This window comes from Chrysemys picta, unplaced genomic scaffold (genome assembly GCF_011386835.1).
Source record: "Chrysemys picta bellii isolate R12L10 unplaced genomic scaffold, ASM1138683v2 scaf1, whole genome shotgun sequence".
Classification (NCBI taxonomy): domain Eukaryota; kingdom Metazoa; phylum Chordata; order Testudines; family Emydidae; genus Chrysemys; species Chrysemys picta.
Window position 1 is genome coordinate 919353 of NW_027052708.1, and position 21122 is coordinate 940474.

General features: G+C 45.2%; 1 protein-coding gene across 1 annotated transcript; it reads left to right on the forward strand.

Annotated features, from left to right (window-relative positions):
- The first annotated feature begins 41 nt into the window (after positions 1-41).
- Positions 42-14796, forward strand: LOC135977493 (antigen WC1.1-like). Its single transcript, XM_065578773.1, has 5 exons — positions 42-144; positions 3092-3409; positions 8290-8604; positions 13460-13768; positions 14337-14796. The coding sequence occupies exons 2-5, from the start codon at positions 3199-3201 to the stop codon at positions 14435-14437; spliced, it is 936 nt and encodes a 311-aa protein (XP_065434845.1). The 5' UTR covers positions 42-144; positions 3092-3198; the 3' UTR covers positions 14438-14796.
- The last annotated feature ends 6326 nt before the right edge of the window (positions 14797-21122 follow it).

The window sequence follows — 21122 nt, forward strand, 5'->3', positions numbered from 1 at the left end:
CATATTTTGGGAAGGGAACTGACTCTGTCTGGACAGACACATATCACTGTAAAGGGACTGAACCCCATTTGAGCCAATGCCCTGTTACTGCTCTGGGGGCCTCTCAGTGCTCCCATGACAATGATGCCAGTGTGGTTTGCTCAGGTAAGTGTAATGCTGGATTAAGGACACCTGCGCCTCAGTGTGTGACACTGACCCCAGAGCAGGGGAACCTCAGGGCACAGCAAGGGGAGAGGGAGCTAGATTCTAAACCACGTATAAAAATAATTAATATATTGCAAATAAAATAAAATTAAATATATTATCACCAGAATAGTTATGACCAGGGAAAGCCCTGGATTCTCCTGGAAGAGTTTCAGCAAACGTGTGCTTATGCAGGGCAGTAAAGCAGGGACAGAATTTGTACTTAGAGTTTCATAAGTGTCACCAACCCACTGTCTCCATCCTTCTTCAAATCATTACTCCAGTAATTACAGGGGGAGCGGCCCCCTCTCTAGAGGTTGCTTCATACTTTCTATTATAAAATATTCTCATCACCTTCTGGAGAACCCCTCATGCCTTCACTGCTTGCAACCGGCCTTTGCAATTCAGCAAGGGGTCAGTGCTGGGGCCAGGAACTGCCCTTACTTCAGTGAAATTCCTTCCATTTTGGCTGAATTATAAACTGCTGATCATAACTATTTCCCGTCTCTCACATGAGTTCCTGAGGATATTTTTGGTAGCATGCCACAAAGAAAGCAGCACTTTCTCCCCCACACCCTTTAAAAAAAATCACACATTTGCAGGTGAAAAAGGTTCAGAAGTGTTTTTCTTGCTTCCTGATACTTTTTTTTTTCCCCAAAATTTCTACAGTGGGGAAAAACAGGAAAAAATAAAACGTGAGAGGAGGCAGGAGAATCTTAAACTGTCAAACTGAAATGGAAGTTGAAATGAAACAACATTTTAGTTAGAATCTAAACAATAATTCTCATTCCATTTTCAAAGGTCAAAATCTAGAGAAAAACTGAAATATTGCATTTGAAATACTTCACAGGAAAAAAATTGGGAGTTTCAACCAGCTCTAATATTTACGTCACATACAAAAAAAAAAAGGATAATCTTATTTAGTCAAAGTCAAATACTCCAAATTTAGGAAATACCATCAGTTTGTTTGTTATCCTTTCTAATTCTTCCTGCCCCCTTTTGCATACACATTATGATACAGTCTAATTGGATGCTTCCAAACTATTCGTTTCACTCAGCTCCTGCATCATTCACCGCACTGGGTGGATGTTGCCCATGGTAACATTTCCATAAGTGATCAGTGATTTAGGGACTTACTTTTGAAAATGGAAGTCAACTTAGGAGCCCCACTACCATGGAGCCCCACTACCATTCAGCATTTCTTTGCCTAAGTCCCATTTTGAAAATGGAATTAAGCTCCTGGTAATTTAGGCGCTTTTGAAAGTTTTACCTCTCGTGATTAAAACCAAAGTCTCCACTAACTTGTGGTGGTGGGGCACCAACCTGAGACCCCCAGGACCTGATTCTTCAGAGCACTCACCATTTCTGTAGCACTTGATGTGTTCAAAGTACTGTCCAGACATTAGTTGATCCTCACAAAGCTCCTGGGCAGTAGGTGGGATTATTATCACCTCCATTTTACGGATGGTGAAAGTGAGGGTATGTGAGGCCTTGCTCAGGTCACTCAGAACTGTCAGACACGGTTACTGCTCTGCCTCAGCAAGTGAGAGCTTTGCTGCTCAGCTATTGTCAGCTCCCTGCCACACCAGCTCGCCTGCCCGGCTAGCAACGCCTCAGGATTCTGCCAGTCCAAACCTCGCCTTACCGGGACCCATCAGTGAACCCCAGTGCCCGAGTTCCCCAGAGACGTCATTCGGCCGCGGTCAGTCCCTCTCACTGGGTACTCACAGAAGTTATCAAGTGCGCTGCCTCCAAAGAGACACCAGCCTACTAGTTTGGCTCAGGATTTTACTCTTCAGTTTTATACAGAGCACTGGGATGGTTTTGTAATAAAAATAGAGTGAGTCTATTAACAAAGAACAGATATTTAAGGAAGAATAATTAACAGTGCAAGACACAAGTATAGTTACAAGTAAAAGAAAACAAAACACGCTTTCTAGTGACTAAAACTTAACTCCAGCAAGTTACTGTCTCTGTCTAAGCAGATTTCTCACCTTGAGTCAGTTCCAGCTACTCTTGGGTTCCAGGCCAAGAGAATCCACTTTCCATGACCTCAAAGGGCCCTGCTCCTCCTCTGTCCCTGAGGTGATGTATAACAAAATGGCTTTTTGCCTCTGCTCAAATCTTCCCAAAGTTCATTCACCCTGTTCGAAGAGGCAGGAAGGCTCCCTGCGGGGTGCAGCCTCCATCCCCCATCAAGATTGTTAAGGGCTTATTTACCTTACATGTAAATGGGGTTTTCTTTGCTTTGCTTTCAACTTAATTAATTCACAATGGAGACAGAGTCAAGCCAGTGAAACAACAGCCCTTTGTTTAGGACAGCTGGGCTTAAGCACACATCTATGGTTCTTTAAACCTCACCTGTTCATGCACCACACAACAATATTAATGACCAGCATGATAGCAGTTTGCATGACACCTTACACAACACCTTTTAGATGCAGATTTCAACACTAGTCAGTTGGTGCAATGAGCGTGTCAGGCCAGAAGAGAGTTGTGGTATGGAGTGCGCTCTGAGGGTTGGCTCTGGGGAACTCCCTGGGCCACAGGTACATCTACACTCTGTGCTGGGCATGTAATTCCCAGCTCAAGGGGACTGACAGGCTAAAAATAGAGTGTACCTGCGAGCTCAGCATCTTCCAGGATGTGCTAACAAGCCCCTCTGTCCAGCTGGGTGTTACAATCCTTATAGCACCCTGCACCTAGAGATTAAAAAAAAAAAAACCAAAAAACCTTCTGCAGAGGTTACTCCTTTTAACTCATGAAAGTTACTCCTTGATACACATCAATCACTGTGTTAATACCCTCTGAGTTAGAAAACTTCCATAATTTCTTGCATAGTATGGATTATTTCTAATGTATAACAGGGAATGTTATTCAGTGAATTTCCCATCTTTCCTGAGACCAGGTCGCTCTGAATCACTCAGACTGCTGAATGGAGAGAGCCGGTGCGATGGGAGAGTTGAGATTTCCCTCCGTGGTGTGTGGGGCAGAGTGCTGGATGACCAGTGGGACATGAACGATGCCAGCGTGGTGTGCAGGGAACTCCAGTGCGGAGTCGCTGAGAAAGCTTATAACCCCCCTAAGTCTGAGCGAGGAACGGGCCCTGTGGGGCTGAGAAGTGTCCAGTGTGCAGGAAACGAGACTAATCTGACACTTTGCATCACCTCCACGTCTCAGGCAGAGCAGGCAGGAATTCCTGATGATGTTGGCGTCGTTTGCTCAGGTGACTTACTATGAAATCTTGGAAACATCCTGTCCTTGTTCAATGGGAACATGACCTGTCCTAGGGCCTGTAAACATCTCTCCTTGTGCTGTGATCTCATCAGACCTTGAAAATATGTGGATCTGAGGGTCAAACTCTGTTGTAAAAATATAGTATTGGGTACAGAGAAAAGCACAGCAACCAGATAGGTTAATGCATTGCAGCAACCTCGCTGTCTGTCTGTCTTGCGTTTTTAATCAAAACTTTTTCAGATGTAAAACTGTTTCCTTATTATGGAAATTTTCACAAACATTTTTTTATTTTCATTGAACATTGTCATGGTTACAGGATTAGTTGCACCTTTCTCCCCTTTCTGGTGTCTCTATGTGCACCCACATCAGGTCTTGGCCCACTTGCCCTGGCCTGTCTTGGGGTGGAAACTCGAGATTCTTCCTCTGTTAGGCCTGGCCTGGTTACACTACCCAGTGCAAACCAACCACTTAGCCCCTGCAGGTCCGACTGGGTTTCAGGCACCAGCATTTCTGCCCCGGGGAATTTGTGTCCCGTGATAGTGACCTACAGCGTACTCAGAATAAAGCACTTTAATCAGCAGCTGGAACAATGCATTAGAGCAAAAGGGGTTTAAAAAAAACAAACACCCCACACTTGTGTTGCAGCTCATCTAATCTCTGCTTCACTGCAAATTAAGTGAGCTGGGCTTCCCTGGGGAGTAACAGGAAAAGAACAGAATGAGCCTGTGTTCTAGTAAGAACCAAGGTGCTCATGAGACACACCTGGGGTGCAGTTTGTCTGCTTCACTCCGTTCCCCTTTCTCTGTGAATTTGCTTTTTCTGGAAGTCCCCACCCGCCCTGTGTGTCTCGGCTCAATTACCATATTGCTCAGTGGTCCGTGTTACAGGCCAGGTGAAATCTTCCTTCTGCCTCAGACTAGTTTTCCCGGTTGGCCAGCCAGGCCATCTAGGAGAATATCCACATGATGATTGCTCCATTGTCCCGCAGTCAGCTCCATCCAGCTTTAATGGTTGGCAGTCACTGGACTTGTGACCATATCGACCTGTGGCCAGAGCTGCCTGTTCCCTCTGACACTGTGACACCATCTTAAAAGTCAAATTAGTAGGTCACATTCAGGGTACACAGCAGGAACCTCTACCCTGCCCCCACATTCGCCACAAAAACAATCAGATGGGGTTTTGGTGGGTTTTTTTTTTTTTTTGAAAGAATAATGGAAAAATCTGACAATGAAAAATATTGATATCTATCCTAACATTTGTTGGGCAGAAGAGATAATTTTCTGAGCAGGTCAGTAAATAGGTAAATACAGTGGCTTCTTATCTTAAAATCTTCAATAATGGGGCATCCAGAATCAAAAAAGAAAAGAGGGGGAGGCAATGTGTCCTATTTCACAGAGCACTGGAACAGGACTCAGGAGACTTGGGGTTTCCTCCCAGCTCTGCCACTGGCCTGCTGGTGACCTCAAGCAGATCATTCACCTCTCTGTGCCTCAGTTTCCCCATCTGTAACATGCGGATAATGACACTGACCTCCTTTGTAGAGTGCTTTGAGATCTACCAATGAACTGTGCTATATCAGAATTAGATTCTATTATTATTAACAGGAAAAGGAAGTCATACATAACCCTATTTCTCTTGGTGATTAAATAAAACTTTTTGTTATAATGTGGTATTGTTATGTCCTAATCTTAATAGTACATCCTTTTGCTTCATTGAAAAGAAAAAGGAATTGAGGATTATATGATAATATTTTTATTGCTACTGATTGTACATCACTATTGTAACAGATTGCTAAAGACACAAAAACTACCTCTAGAAATTGTTTTAAGTACATGAGAAGCAGGAAACCCGCCATACAGACCATGGGGCCACTAAATAACAAAGGTGACAAAGGTGTTAAAGGAGCACTCAAGGAAGACAAGGCCATTGCAAGAAGCTCAATTAATTCTTTGCATCAATCTTCACTGCAGAAGATGTGGGGGAGATCCCTACATCAGAGCTATCATTTTTGGGTGACAAATCTGATGTACAGTCCAAATTGATGTGTAATAAGATGATACTTTAGACAAATTGATAAACTAAACAGTAATAAGTCACCAGGACCAGATGGTATCCACCCAAGAGTCCTGAAGGCATTCAAATATGAAATTGCAGAACTACTAACTGTTGTATGTAACCTATCACTGAAATCACCTTCTGTATCAGATGACAGGAAGGTAGCTAATGTAAGGCTGATTTTTTAAAAGGGCTCCGGAGCAGATCCTGGCAATTACAGGCCGATGACCCTACCATCAGCACCAGGCAAACTGGTAGAAACTACAGTAAAGAACCAAATTATCAGACACATAGATAAGCATGATTTGATGTGGAAGAGTCAACAAGGCTTTTGTAAAGGGAAGTCATGCCTCTCCAGTCTCTGAGGAAGTAAACAAGCATATGGATAAGAAGAACAGGAGTACTTGTGGCACCTTAGAGACTAACAAATTTATTAGAGCATAAGCTTTCGTGGACTACAGCCCACTTCTTCGGATGCATATAGAATGGAACATATATTGAGGAGATATATATACACACATACAGAGAGCATAAACAGGTGGGAGTTGTCTTACCAACTCTGAGAGGCCAATTAATTAAGAGAAAAAAAAAACTTTTGAAGTGATAATCAAGCTAGCCCAGTACAGACAGTTTGATAATAAGTGTGAGAATACTTACAAGGGGAGATAGAGTCAATGTTTGTAATGGCTCAGCCATTCCCAGTCCTTATTCAAACCGGAGTTGATTGTGTCTAGTTTGCATATCAATTCTAGCTCAGCAGTCTCTCTTTGGAGTCTGTTTTTGAAGTTTTTCTGTTGTAATATAGCCACCCGCAGGTCTGTCACTGAATGACCAGACAGGTTAAAGTGTTCTCCCACTGGTTTTTGAGTATTTTGATTCCTGATGTCAGATTTGTGTCCATATGGATAAGGGTGATCCAGCTGATAACAGCGTACTTGGGTTTTCAGAAAACCTTTGACAGGGTCCCTCACAGAGGCTCTTAGGGAAGTTAAGTAGCCATGGGATATGAGGGAAGGTCCTCTCATGGATCAGTAACTGGTTGAAATATTGGAAACAGAGGGTAGGAATAAATGGTCACTTTTCACAATGGAGAGACACGAACAGCGGGTCCCTCCAAGGATTTGTACTGGTACCTGTGCTGTTCAACATATTAATAAATGAACTGGAGAAGGGGGTGAACAGTCAAGTGGCAAAGTTTGTAGATGATAGTTCAGTCCAAAGCAGGCTGCAAGGAGTTGGAAAGGGATCTCACAATATTGCGTGACTGGCCAACAAAATGGCAGGTGAAGTTCATTGTTGATAAGTGCAAACCAATGCACATTGGAAAAAAATAATCCGAAATACACATATACCACGATGGCTTCTAAATTAGCCGTTACCACCAAAGAAAGAGATCTTGGAGTCACTGTGGATAATCCTTTGAAAACTGCTGAAAATTGAGAAATGATCAAAAAGGCTAATGGTATATTAGGAACTATTAGGAAAGGGATAGAAAATTAGACAGAAACTATCACAATAAATGCATGGTTCACCCATATCTTGAATACTATGTCCAGTTCTTGTTGCCCCATCCATAGAAATGATATAATGGAACTGGAAAAGATACTGAGAATGGCAACAAGGATGTTGAAGGGTACAGAATGGCTTCTGTCCAAGGAGAGACTAAAACGATTAGGGCTGTTTAGCTAAGAAAAGAAACACATTGGGTGGTATGATAGAGGTCTATAAAATAATGAATGGTGTGGAAAAAGTGAGTAGAGAAATGTTATTTACCCATTCACACAGTACAAAACCAAGGAATCACCTGATTACATGAATAGGCAGCAGGTTTAATACAAACAAGAGGAAGAACTTTTTCACACAACACACAGCTAACCTGTGGAACTCATTGCCATGGGATGTTGTGATGGACAAAAGTATAACTAGGTTCAAAACAGAACTGGATAAGTTCCTAGAGGATAGGTCCATCAATGGCTATTAGCTAAGATGGTCAAGGTACAGCTCTGGTACAGGCCACTTTTCAGACAGAATTCTGGTCTGACCCAGGCTGGCAGCTCTTATGTTCTTATGTTTCTTTTCTGGGGAAGATAAATAAACAATGGCTTTCTTCAAATAACAGATTTTTTAATAAACAACTGTATCATGCACTGTACTGTTACTGCACTGAAATCATTGTTCATGCGCATTCCAATTCCAGGGTAACTATGGCACAGTAAGGGCCCATTCCTGCTCCCTTTAGGACAGGGAGAGCTTTGCTATTGACTTCAGCAGCATTAGAATAGAGCCCTAAGTCTATTAGACTTTACCGTAGGTACATGTATCCACCTGCCTTTCTTCCTTTATTTGGAAAATAAATGGGTCCCAAGTCTAATTTTCTCCAAGCCTCTGGAACCTCGCAAGTCGTTAACAATTTAAAAGAAAATTGGAATTTCTGATACATTGGTTAGTTAATATGTTATTTCTTGTGAATCCTTAGAAGAGCTGTTTGAAAATGTTCAAGTTTTCCAAGTAGGAGCTGATTCTGCAAAGCTTTAGCTTCACTAGTAGTTCTTACTTTCAAGAGCTGTCCCATAAGGATGACTCAGACGACTAAAGGTTCAGGATTAGGTCGTGTCCCTTTAAATGCTTTTTATCAGAAGTTTCTTCACAAAGTCCTCAGCATTTCCTAATTCTACTGACTTCTTCTCTTTATGTTTCTTGTTAAAGACACACATTTTTCAGTATCTCAGCCATTGTAGCATCGTCATTGATTTGCATGGAAGCTGTTTAGTTATCATTATATTGCACATTAACAGCTGGAATCTATCCCTGCAGGAAGCAGGCGGATCAGACTGGTGAATGGGGCAGGTCGCTGTGCCGGGAGAGTGGAGATTTATTACAATGGCAGCTGGGGGACAGTCTGTGATGATTCCTGGGACCTGCCAGACTCCAATGTCGTTTGCAAACAACTGGGATGTGGACATGCCATCAATGCAACTGTCTCTGCTCATTATCGGCAAGGATCCGGGCAGATCTGGCTGGATGATGTGAACTGCTCTGGGAATGAATCCGATCTCTGGGCGTGTCCTTCCAGAGGCTGGGGCCAGCACAACTGCAGACACAAGGAGGATGCGGGAGTTCTCTGCTCAGGTCTGTTCTGTGAATGCTCTTGTGAGCCATGTTACCAGGGGATTTAATGGAGCGGGCAGATGTTTAAGGAGGTCACTGAGAATGATACTTTCCCTGACTGTCTCTGCCTCCCTTTCCCTTGAGTAACTACCTACCAGGGTCACCATTAGAAAGTCCTCAGCTCCCACCCAGAGATATTGGAGATATTGCAAGATTTCCCTGGTGTTAGAATGCTGCATCTCAGGTATCTGAAGGAGACTGTATCATGGAAAGCAGTGACTGAAAAGGATGTATGGTCCTAGTGTAGAAATAACTGAACATGAGTTCCCAGTGCTGTGTGTGTGGCAAAACGGGCTAATGCAAACCTTGGATGTATAAACAGGGGAGTAGTGAGTAGGAATCAGGACTAATTTTTACTCTTGTGTATGGCACTGGTGAGACAGATACTGGAATACTGTGTCCAGTTCTGATGGCCACAAAAATTGGAGAGGGAGCAGAGAAGAGCCACAAAAGTGATCTGAGGGCTTGAATAAAAGCCTTACGGTGAGAAATTTAAGATGCTGAATCTGTTTAGCTTATCAAAATGATCAAGAGGTAACTTGATTACAGTACATAAGTTCTGTCACAAGGAGAACATACACTTACTAAAGGGCTCTTTAATCTAATGGAGGAAGGCAGAACAAGAGTCGATGGCTGGAAGCTGAAACCAGACAAATTCACATCAGAAATAAGGCCCAGGTTTTTAACAGGGAAGGTGATTAACCATCAGAACAAACTACCATGGAAATGGTGCATTCTGCATCTCTTGAAGTCTTCCTGTCTAGACCGGATGCCTTTCTGGAAGAAATGCTTAAGTCAAACTCAAGTTATTAGGCTCTATGCAGCTATTTTACAGAAGGTCAAACTATTTGATCTCATGATCCCTGTCACGCTGTCTGGAGTGGCTCACGGCTCTGAGTGCCCACCTCAGGGCAGATGGTGAGAATTGAAATCCCTGACTATTATTGAGTTCTTAATTTTGATACCCTCTCTAATTTCCCTTAGCATTTCATCATCACCATCACTGTCCTGGTCAGGTGGTCGATAATAGATCCCGAATGTTTTACACTTATTAGAGCATGACATTACTATCCATAGAGATTCTATGGAACATGTGGATTCACTTAAGATTTTTACTTCATTTGATTCTACATTTTCTTTCACATATAGTGCCACTGCTGCCCTCCCCTTCCCCCCGCACGACCTGTTCTATCCTTCCAATATATTTTGTACCCCGGAATGATTGTGTCCCATTGATTGTCCTCAGTCCACCAGGTTTCTGTGATGCCTATTATATCAATATCTTCCTTTATCACTAGGCACTCTAGTTCACCCAACTTATTATTTAGACTTCTAGCATTTTTGTACAAGCACTTTAAAAACTTGTCACTGTTTATTTGTCTGCCCTTTTCTGATGTATCGAATTCTTTACATGAATGTTTCTCATCTGAGCTGGCCCTTACATTATCCTCTTCCATCCTCTGCTCCTGACTATAACCTAGAGAATAGACTCTCCTCTAAGAGACATTTCTGTCCGATCCACGTGCTCCTCTGCAGCAGACGGCTTTCCCCCATCTCCTAGTATAAAAACTGCTCTGCAACCTTTTTAATGTTAAGTGCCAGCAGTCTGGTTCCACTTTGGTTTAGGTGGAGCCCATCTCTCCTGTATAGGCTCCCCCATTCCAAAAGTTTCCCCAGTTCCTAATGAATCTAAACCCCTCCTCTCTACACCATCGTCTCATCCAGGTATTGAGACTCTGAAGCTCTGCCTGCCTACCTGGCCCTGTGTGTGGAACTGGGAGCATTTCTGAGAATGCCACCATAGAGGTCCTGGATTTCAGTCTCTTCCCTAGCAGCCTAAATTTGGCCTCCAGCACGTCTCTCCTACCCTTCCGTATGTCATTGGTACCTACATGTACCACGACCACCGGCTCCTCCCCAGCACTACACATAAGTCTATCCAGATGCCTCGAGAGATCCGCAACCTTCGCACCAGGCAGGCAAGACACAATACAGTTCTCCCGGTCATCACAAACCCAGCTATCGATGTTTCTAATGATTGAATCTCCCATTACTAACACCTGCCTTTTCCTAGTGACTGGAGTTCCCTCCCCCGGAGAGGTATCCTCAGTGCGAGAGGATACCCTAACACCATCTGGAAGGAGGGTCCCAACTATGGGAAGATTTCCCTCTGCTCCCGTTGATTGCCCTGCTTCCCTGGGCCTTTCATCCTCCTCAACAGCACAGGTGCTGTCTGACTGGAGGTGGGACAATTCTACAGTGTCCCGGAAAGCCTCATCAACATACCTCTCTGCCTCCCTTAGCTCCTCCAGTTCCGCCACCCTGGCATCCAAAGTCCGTACGTGGTCTCTGAGGGCCAGGAGCTCCTTGCACCGAATGCACACATACGCCACCCACCCACAGGGCAGGTAATCATACATGCTGCAGTCAGTGCAATAAACTGGGTAGCCCCCACTCTGCTGCTAGGCTTCTGCCTGCATTGTCTCCTGCAGCTATCTAGATAATGAAAGGGTTTTGTTTAAATCAAGAAGTTTCGAATGTAGTTTAGTTTACAGGTTTTAAAGAACAGCAAGTGAACCTTGCCCCCTTCCCACTCCCCTTCCGAACTCCCTTGCAAAACTCCCTGTTAGCAGCCCCTAGAGGTACCTCTTTCGCCGATGCGGCAGCTCCGTGGCCAGGAGAGAGATGCCTCTCCCCGGCCATGGCAGATCCAGGGCTGGGGCCAGGGGAGAGGCACCAGTCCCCGGCCGCAGGAACTCTCCAATCCAGGCCCCTGTGGCTGCGTGTCTATGCGGCCCTTGATAGCCTGCTGCGCAGACACATGACTGTGCAGCTTAGAGGAAACTTAGTCCTGGATCACTATATCTATCTTATCATGGAGTCACAGACAGTCCCCTTAGACTCTCCAGTCAATCTTGTCACCCGGACAAACTGGACTTAGTTATTGTCAAGGTTCCTTCCCCACTCTTAACTTTAGGGTACAGATGTGGGGGCCTGCATGAAAACTTCTAAGCTTAATTACCAGCTTAGATCTGCTTTTGCTGCCACCACCCAAATGATTGATGAGTTATTTGGGAAACTCTGTCTTCCCCCAAAAAACCTTTCCCTCCCTGGGTAGCCTTGGGAGACTCTTCCACCAATTCCCTGATGAACACCGAACCAAACCCCTTGGATCTTAACACAAGGAAAAATCAATCAGGTTCTTAAAAAGAAGGCTTTTAATTAAAGAAAGAAAGGTAAAAATCATCTCTGTAAAATCAGGATGGAAAATGACTTTAGAGGGTAATCAGATTCAAAGAGCTCAGAGGACCCCCCTCTAGCCTTAAGTTCAAACCTACAGCAAACAGAGATAAACACTCTAGCAAAAGGTACATTTACAAGTTGAGAAAACAAAGATAAAACTAACACGCCTTGCCTGTCTCTACTTACAAGTTTGAAATACGAGAGACTTGTTCAGAAAGATTTGGAGATCATGGATTGATGTCTGGTCCCTCTTAGTCCCAAGAGCGAACACCCACCAAAAGCAAAGAGCAAAAACAAAAGCCTTCCCCCCACCAAGGTTTGAAAGTATCTTGTCCCCTTATTGGTCCTTTGGGTCAGGTGTCAGCCAGGTTACCTGAGCTTCTTAACTCTTTACAGGCAAAAGGACTTTGGAGTCTCTGGCCAGGAGGGATTACACAGTATTGTACACAGGAGGGCTGTTACCCTTCCCTTTATAGTTATGACAGTTATAATTGATCATTTACACCACAAATCACACTGCATTCAGGTTGCAAGAGACAAGACACTTACCCCAGACCAGCTGGTACCCTAGATCTTACACTAAAGACAATGCCTGTAGCCAATCCTGTAATAAACTATATACAGGTTTATTAACTAGGAAAAAAGAAATAAAAAAGTTATTTACAAGTTAAAGCAAATGAACATCTACACACATATGAGTTACCATTTACATCCTAGGAGTGACAGAGTTGTAGTGATCTGCCAATTCCAAATGTCCTTCAGCGCTGACCCAGGGGTAATCCTTGGGGTCTCTGGCTTCAGTTTGGTGTCTCTAGCCTTGTCATAGTTCAAACAGACAAAAAGATGAAACATCTTCACATCTGCTATTTTTATTTCTCTCTTCCAGCCTTCAAAGCGATGGGACGAGGCCTTCTGCATGTACTGCTCCCTGGGTGCGATAAGGCCATTAACCAATCCTTTATATTGTGATGATCCTTGATGGCCCATCTGGTTTTGATAGTTCGTGGGGATGGATGGGGGGATCATTCACATGCCTGAGTTCACAAGTTCAGAGCAAGCATTTTCAAACTTATAAAGCAAAACTTACATATTTTCTTGTAGCATGGACCACAGGCATTACAAGTGAGATTAATGCCTGCAGCAACTAACCACCATTTCATAGAGTTTAAGCACAAACTACATTCTTACAAGACTAATACCTGTTCTGGGCAAAACTAACAAACAGGTGACCTGGTCTGGTCTCCAGCTACGAGATTATAAGTTCTCAGTTAAGGCCTGCAGCCTGGGCAAGAGCTGGCATCTGGCCTGCCAATGTCACAATCCTTCCTGGCCTTAATCTATTACAATCTGTATGTAGCTGCTGGTAAATGGTGGCCTTCCAGAGACACCCACTGTATGTCTAAGGGGCCTGTGGTCTCTAAAAGAGTCTCTAATTCTTGGAGTGGTTCTCTAGCAGTTACTCCTGCAGAACAATGCACAGGATTGTTAGCAAGCACTGGGATTTCACTCTTCACACCCCAGTTCATTTCAGAATCAAATGATTTAAATTCCCTTTTTGTGCATTTGCTTCTAGAATTCACAGATCTGAGGCTGGTGAGCGACAGTGACTGTGCTGGGCGGCTGGAAGTTTTCTACAATGGGACGTGGGGCAGTGTTTGTTCCAATCAGATGTCTGGAGTCACTGCAGCAATTGTCTGCAAACAGCTGAACTGTGAAGATGGAGGATATATTTCAGGAGGATCTGAATATGGAAAGGGTCCCACATGGCTGGACCACGTTGCATGCAGTGAGCAGCACAGCTCCCTCTGGCAGTGCCCATCAGACCATTGGAATCCAAAGTCCTGTGATAACCGAGCAGAAGAGACCCATATTTCTTGCACTGGTAATTCTGAAACTACCAGTATGTGCACATGCACACACACATGTACGCGATATGTTCAATAAATTGAAGGGTTAGGATAGAACTTGTTGTTGTTCACATCTCAGTGTAGACAGATGTAAATTCTTAACACAAGATACAAACATATTTTCACAGTCTTTTATAGGTATAAGCATTTGTCTGATTAACAACAAACATGGAAGTTAATCAATTAATTATAAAAGAGACCAGTGTTATACAGTGCGATAAGGTAGTGTGAGAGCGAAGAAAAGCTTCTCCTTATAGACGATCATTAGGCAGCTCTGTGGTTATTAATCCTTTTGGGATGAACAATCAGAGATGGGCCCAGGCTGTGCAGTTTGGGTCAAGACTGGAATCCCCCACAAGACTGGGTGCATGCCAGCCTGTTTCTCAGTAACAACTGATAGCAAATTAATTTGGTATTAAATGACCTAGAGTTCACATTTCAGTTCATACAGTGCTGAAATTAGGGGTTAAAAATACAGATAAATTCTACTCCTACATCACACACACAACCCAGTGCATTCACCTCAGCTGTTTCTCTCCATAGGAAAAAAAGCAAAACCAACTCAGAACCCATTCACCGAGTGCCCGAACTCTACGAGGTGCACAGGTATCTCTGCTTCTCACTGTCTCACTCTTGGTCCCTAAGGACTTTCCCAGCTGTCCCAGTAACATGTGAGGTTTCTGCATTTCCAGACCAGGAGAAGTTACGTGTCGTGGAAGGACAGGACAGATGCTCGGGGAGAGTGGAGGTTTGGTACCGTGGCTCCTGGGGAACAGTTTGTGATGACTCTTGGGACATGGCGGATGCTAACGTTGTGTGTAAACAACTGGGCTGTGGATCTGCTGTATCTGCCCCGGGCGAGGCTGCATTCGGTGAGGGGACTGGTCCCATCTGGGTGGAGACGTTGAATTGCAGAGGGACAGAGTCATCTCTCTGGGACTGTCCTGCCAAGCCCTGGGGTGAGAGCAACTGTGGTCATAAGGAAGATGCTGCCGTGAATTGCTCAGGTGAGTGACAGGAGATGTTTCTGCTACATGCTGTAATTTTCAGGGAGGAGGATGGATCAGCCCACCCCCCATATCCCTTTGTTCCCAGACCAGGACCTCTCATCTCCTGTGTGCAGGAGCATCATGGATGCTGTGGGGTGGAACCTTTGTGGGGTCAGATTGGCTCAGGCATCAGCCCACATAACCCCTGCATCCATCACTGGCCCCAGTGTGCTGGTTTGTTACTAGAGTCCTCATTGCTGCACAGAGCACAAGGGACTTGGGCCCTAAATCACTAACAAACAGGCCCTGTGCTGCTGTGAGGGAGTTTGTGGAGGTGACAGCTGGAGACAACCAGGGACTCTCAGTGGAGAGGTTCCCCCCGGGAACAGACACGTCACCTCCCACTCGCTCCAGGCTCCAACTCTCCTCCCTTTCCCTTTGCAGGTCTGACAGAGAGGACAGATTCTCCAAATACCCCAGGTAAAGCATCCCCCTCCTCCCATCAAGGGTTAAATTTCCCTGGGGCTGGGTCACAGAGGGAGGAGCTGTAAGCTGCAGCCTGAGGGAAGGAGCTCCTTTCCCTGGCCTGTGACATCTGAGGGGGAAGGACACCCGGGTGGGAGCTGCAGGCCCTGCTGAGCAGGAGGATTTCTATCTGCTGGCTCTAGGGTGCCCAGATGTCCTGATTTTATAGGGACAGTTCTGATTTTTGGGTCTTTTTCTTATATAGGCTCCTATTACCCTGCTCCCCCTGTCCCGATTTTTCACATTTGCTGTCTGGTCACCCTAGCTGGCTCCAGCTGACAGGGTAGAGCCTGTGATTTAAACAGCAGCCTGTGAGCTGCCCCCATGGCGCACAAACTGTGTCCCAGCCCGTTACCCTGCAGTCCTGGGCTGTGCAATGAGTGACTGGGGAGCTCCGTGGGGCCCTCTGACTCTCACAGGATAATCTCTCCCTTTTGTCTGTTCATTTCCATCCAGCTCCCCCACGCCACCCTCTGACTGACAGTGGGAGAGTCACGGTGCCTGTGGTCATCTGCATTATCCTGGGGGCCCTGCTCTGCCTGGTCTTAATCATCCTGGGGGCACAGGTGCAAAGTGCCAGGGCACAGCGCAGAGGTGGGTGCTGATTAGTGTCACTGTGTGAAATGCCTCTGCAATAGCAGGGGGGCTGCAGGGTGTCAGGGTGAGCGGTGATACCGGGCTGGGTGGGGTGGACGGGGGTGCCTGGTAATGCCTCTCTCATTTACTATTTTATTAACTGTTTGGCAATTGAACAGTCCAGTCATGAAATCTGGAGATGATACTAGCTAGGGACCTTTACAGTTTCAGAGAAGCTGCATCTGTATCCCCCCCGCCCTCCAGTAATCCACTCCAGGAGTGCCTACTCATGTCTCCAACCATCACCTGTCTGTGGGTGGGAACCTCCTGTCCCACCTCCTTGTGACCAGGTGTTTTTAATTCTGCACAGCCCCCTGCCTTCCACTGTGATACCCCGAGCAAACCAGCCTGCCCACAGGCCAGCCCCCATGATGTGCTTTCTCCCCAAGGGCTATGAACAGTGATTTGCCAGCAGTCACAAGTTACCAGCCAGCTCTCTCTCAGCAGCCTGTTAGACGACCTTCTGTCCAATGATTCAGTGTTGGGATCCCCGTGGACAGAAGGTCCTGCCCATTTGCTGAATCAAAATGAAAGCCCTGAGTCTGTTTAAACTCAGCCTTTCATACCAGAAGTCTTTCTTTGTCTCTTGGTCTCTGGTAACCCAGTTTGAACCAGTCTGTATAAACCACCCTGAAGGCTGTTACTTTTCAAGAGTTGTTACAATCTCCATGATTCACCTTAATCACGCCCCCCATCCCCCACCCACACTGTTTTTTCTTCCTGAAGGAGCTGTGGTAACCCTCCCAAATGCAGTAGAACATAAATCACAGGGAGGGGTTCTGAATATCATGAGGAGAGACATCATGGAAAAGGAACCTAGAGAAATTGGAAATATTGTCATGAAAAAAAAGTGTATAAAAATCGAGTGGTGGTAAATAGTTGTGAAGAGAGTGATCCAATGGAAAAGACAATCTGAGCAAGGAGAAGTGTGGGAAAGGAGCATTATACTGTATTGTACTCAAAGATGACACTTGTAGGGGTTTTTACTTCTCTAAAACACTGTACAAACATTAGCTACCAGCTCCTTGGAAAGAAGGTAGAGAACGGGATTGCCATCAACATACGCGTAACATTCACAACTTTGCAGTAAGACTGTCAAGGCTGTATCCCCACTTTGAACTTTAGGGTACAAAATGTGGGGGCCTGCATGAAGACTTCTAAGCTTAACTACCAGCTTAGCTCTGGTCCGCTGCCACCATCTCAAGCCTAATTCCCTTCCCTGGGAAGCCTTGAGAAACCTTTCACCAATTCCCTGGTGAATACAGATCCAAACCCCTTGGATCTTAAAACAAGGAGAAATTAACCATCCCCCCTTCTTTCTCCCACCAACTCCTGGTGAATACAGATCCAACCCCCTTGGATCTAAAAACAAGGAAAAATCAATCAGGTTCTTAAAAAGAAGGCTTTTAATTAAAGAAAAAGTTAAAAATTATCTCTGTAAAATCAATATGGAAATTAACCTTACAGGGTAATCAAATTTAAAGAGCTCAGAGGACTCCCCTCTAGTCGTAGGTTCAAAGTACAGCAAACAAAGATAAACACTCTAGTAAAAGGTACATTTACAAGTTGAGAAAACAAAGTAAAACTAAGACGCCTTGCCTGGCTATTTACTTACAAGTTTGAAATAGGAGAGACTTGTTTAGAAAGATGTGGAGAACCTGGATTGATGTCTGGTCCCTCTCAGTCCCAAGAGCGAACGAACTCCCAAACAAAGAGCACAAACAAAAGCCTCCCCCCTGCCCCAAGATTTGAAAGTATCTTGTCCCCTTATTGGTCCTTTGGGTCAGGTGTCAGCCAGGTTACCTGAGCTTCTTAACCCTTTACAGGGAAAAGGATTTTGGAGTCTCTGGCCAGGAGGGATTTTATAGTACTGTACACAGGACAGCTGTTACCCTTCCCTTTATAGTTATGACAAAGACAATGACTATTATCAGACCTCATGGTTCAGGGCTTCAGCCAGTCACCTGCAGGGGTCAGGAAAGAATTTTGGGAAGCCCCCACATTTGTGTTTTGTTTTGCTTTTTTGTTTGTTTGTTTCTTGCCCTCTTCTGAAGCATCACACATTAGCTACAGCGGGATATGTGACACTGGATGGGATGGACCAGTCCACATGCTCAGGTTCAAACCGATTGTCAGATTTGGGATCAGGAAGGAATTTTCCACGAGTTCAGATTGGCAAAAAGGGACCTTGGGTGATTTTCATCTTCCTCTGAACCATGGAGCATGGATCACCTGCCAGGATTATCTAGTCATCTCTCACCTAGTCAGTTCCCTGCCATTGCAGGGATCTTGGGCATTGGTGGTACCTTAATCGCCCCTGCTTTCTGCCTGTGGCACACAAGAGCTTATTCTGCTGAGGTGCTTTAGTCTAAGTGAATCTTTGAACTCAAACCTACGGGTATCTGGGTGAAATGCAGTGGCCTGTGCTATACAGGAGGTCAGACTAGATGGTCTAATGGTCTCTTCTGGCCTTAAACTCAATTAAAAAAAAAAGATGTTATCACCATTTTGCAGATAAACACCAGCGTGGGGGAAGAATTATTTAAGCTGCTCCAAAGGGGAATAACCAGGAATAATGGGATGAGATTAAAAAGGGAACATTTAAGATGAATGTGAGGAAGCTTCCAGACAGCAAACTAGCCCTGGGAACCATCATTAAAGGGCTGTTGTGGAACGAAACCCTGTCCCCTGGCTCATTTAAATTCCAGCAGTGGGAATGTGCTGTAGGATTTAGGCTCAAACTGGGCCCAGGGGGAGGGGCTGGATGATCCCATAGTGTTTCCCATCTCTGGTTTCAATAACCCTGTGCCATCCCTGCCCTTTGTTTTCAGGTTCCAGGAGACCCTTGGATCCCTTCTCTGAGGCCGTGTACGAGGAGATTGATTATAACCTGAGGAGAGAGAAGCAGGAGATGTTCAGTCGCTCAGGTCTGTGTGTCTCACTCTTAACAGGGAGCAGCCATCTAATGCCTTTTCCATCTGAGGCCCTGACCCAGAGTTCAATCACTGCAGCTTCAGCCTGTGAGCTTGTCATTGGAGCTGGGCACAAAGTCTTCATTGCAAAATGTTTTGGTGAAAAATACAGATTCAGAGACACTGAAACATTTCACAAATTCCTGTCAATTTCACCCAATTGTTCCAAATACACACAGAACAATTCATTTGATTTCAACACTTTATAAAGAAAACATTTTGTTTTTTCAATTTGATAGTATTTTTCCATTAGAAATTTCCTTTAATTTTAGCTATAAAAACAAACAAACAAAAATTAACTAATGTCCAAAAAAACACCAAATGGATTCATCCAACATTAAACTTTTTTTTTTACTTTTTCATTTGCCAAAAATTCCCCAAAACAGTCATTTTTGGTTCAACTCAAAACTATCTTGGAGTTATTTTGCTTTTTTTCCCCAATGGCCAGAGAACCAAACCATCTGTTTTGTTTGTTTGTTTGTTTGTTTGTTTTGCCAAGCTGTAGCTGTGGAGCTGGGTCTGTGGTGAGACCAGCAGTTACTCATGTAGACTGAGGGAGGTGAGTTTCTTTTCCACCTTACAGTGAGTGTCCCTATTCTAGGCACAGTGAATGTCACTCTGCCCGTCCTGCAGCCTTGGAGTGTAACCAGTGAGTGGTCAGGAAAGCGGCTGTCTGGGGCCAGGCTAAACTATCATTTGAAAACTGCTCCGGCGCATTGGAGCAGGGGATGTTCTGTGCCCCACTCCCACCCCAGCCACTGGTCTGCTGGGTCAGCTCCCTCCTGCCCCCGGAGCAGCAGGGCTGGTCTTACCATGAGGTGAACTCAGGCGGCCGCCTCAGGTGCCAGACTATGGGGAGCGCCACTAGGACCCAGAGTGTATGTAACCCTTTTGCCCATCTAAGTTGGCAGCAACAAGGGCCGGGTCTGAATCTAGGGGTTTCGTTTCAATAACACAATGCAAAACCGGCTCGAGCCCCCACCCAGTGACCTGGGACAATTATATACCACCCCCTGGTTGCCTCTAGGAGGCAATACTTCCCCTCTTGCAAGCGCGGAGTCTGAGTGTAGCAGAAAAAGTTTAATAACATGAGGTAAACGACATCAGCATTAAATTAGAAAAATACCACAAACAGGATTCATAACACAAACCAGGAGCAAAAGATCCACCCCAGCAAATTGGGCTGTGTCCTTTCCTTTTGGTTCTTGAATCCAGCAACCCAAAAATCACCCAGAGTCTCCAAAGTCCTACACCCCCAAAGTCTCTTGGGTCCAGCAACCACCCAAAGTCTCTGTCCCTGGTCAGTGCAGCCACAGAGTAAATGGGCGGCACGCAGAGTGTTAAGGGGCACCTTACGTGATCCGAGGCCGGCCGGCCATCTCTCCGTGGGGTTCCGCCGCAGCCTTCACCACGAGCCAGTCCACTTCCTGCCGTCCCACGAACTGCTCTGCTCTACGAGCTGCTCCGCTCACCGACCTGTGAGCTGCTCCAGCCATCCCGCAAACACCTCCACTCACCATTCCTTCCATCCCCGCAAGGCTTCGCGCCACTTGCTGCTCCTCCAGCCGTCCCCGCAAACTTGCTCTGCCAGCCGCTTAGCAGTACAGCTTTAGGCTCCCCCACTATTTAACATAGCACTCAGTAATCTCAGTTCTTAATAACTTTAGCACTTTTGTGATTTTAGCACTTTTGTGATTTCAGCTCATAGTAGGGGAGCCCCAGTGCTGGTGCACCATTGGCCCAAAGTGCATTCAGTTCAGCAGCCTGTAACTAGACTCCTAATGGAATCAAAATTAGCTCTGACGTTCAACAGTAGAGAGAGGAGATGGTGTAATTGGTATTTTGAGCCCTCAAAGGGCACCCATACCATCAGGTACAAATACTTGTCCCCATCCTTTCTCCAGTAACTGGGTTTTGTAACCCATGCCCCTTGTCTAGCAAGTGCTACTTAATTACTGGTGAGTCTCTCTGTCATACAACAGTTCCACTGGCCTTGATTCACCTATCAGGGTAACAACACTTTATTCTTCTTGCCCCAATAACAGAGAAACTGGGGATCTCACACCAGCCAAAGTAACCACTTTCAGTTGTTGTTGTCCCAGGCTAGGCGGGTAGGTGTGCCTATGCAAACAAGGTCAGCCCCTGAAATTCTTTTCAACCCTCACCATAATTTACCACCAGATGTCAGGGTAGAGCTTATCCTGACT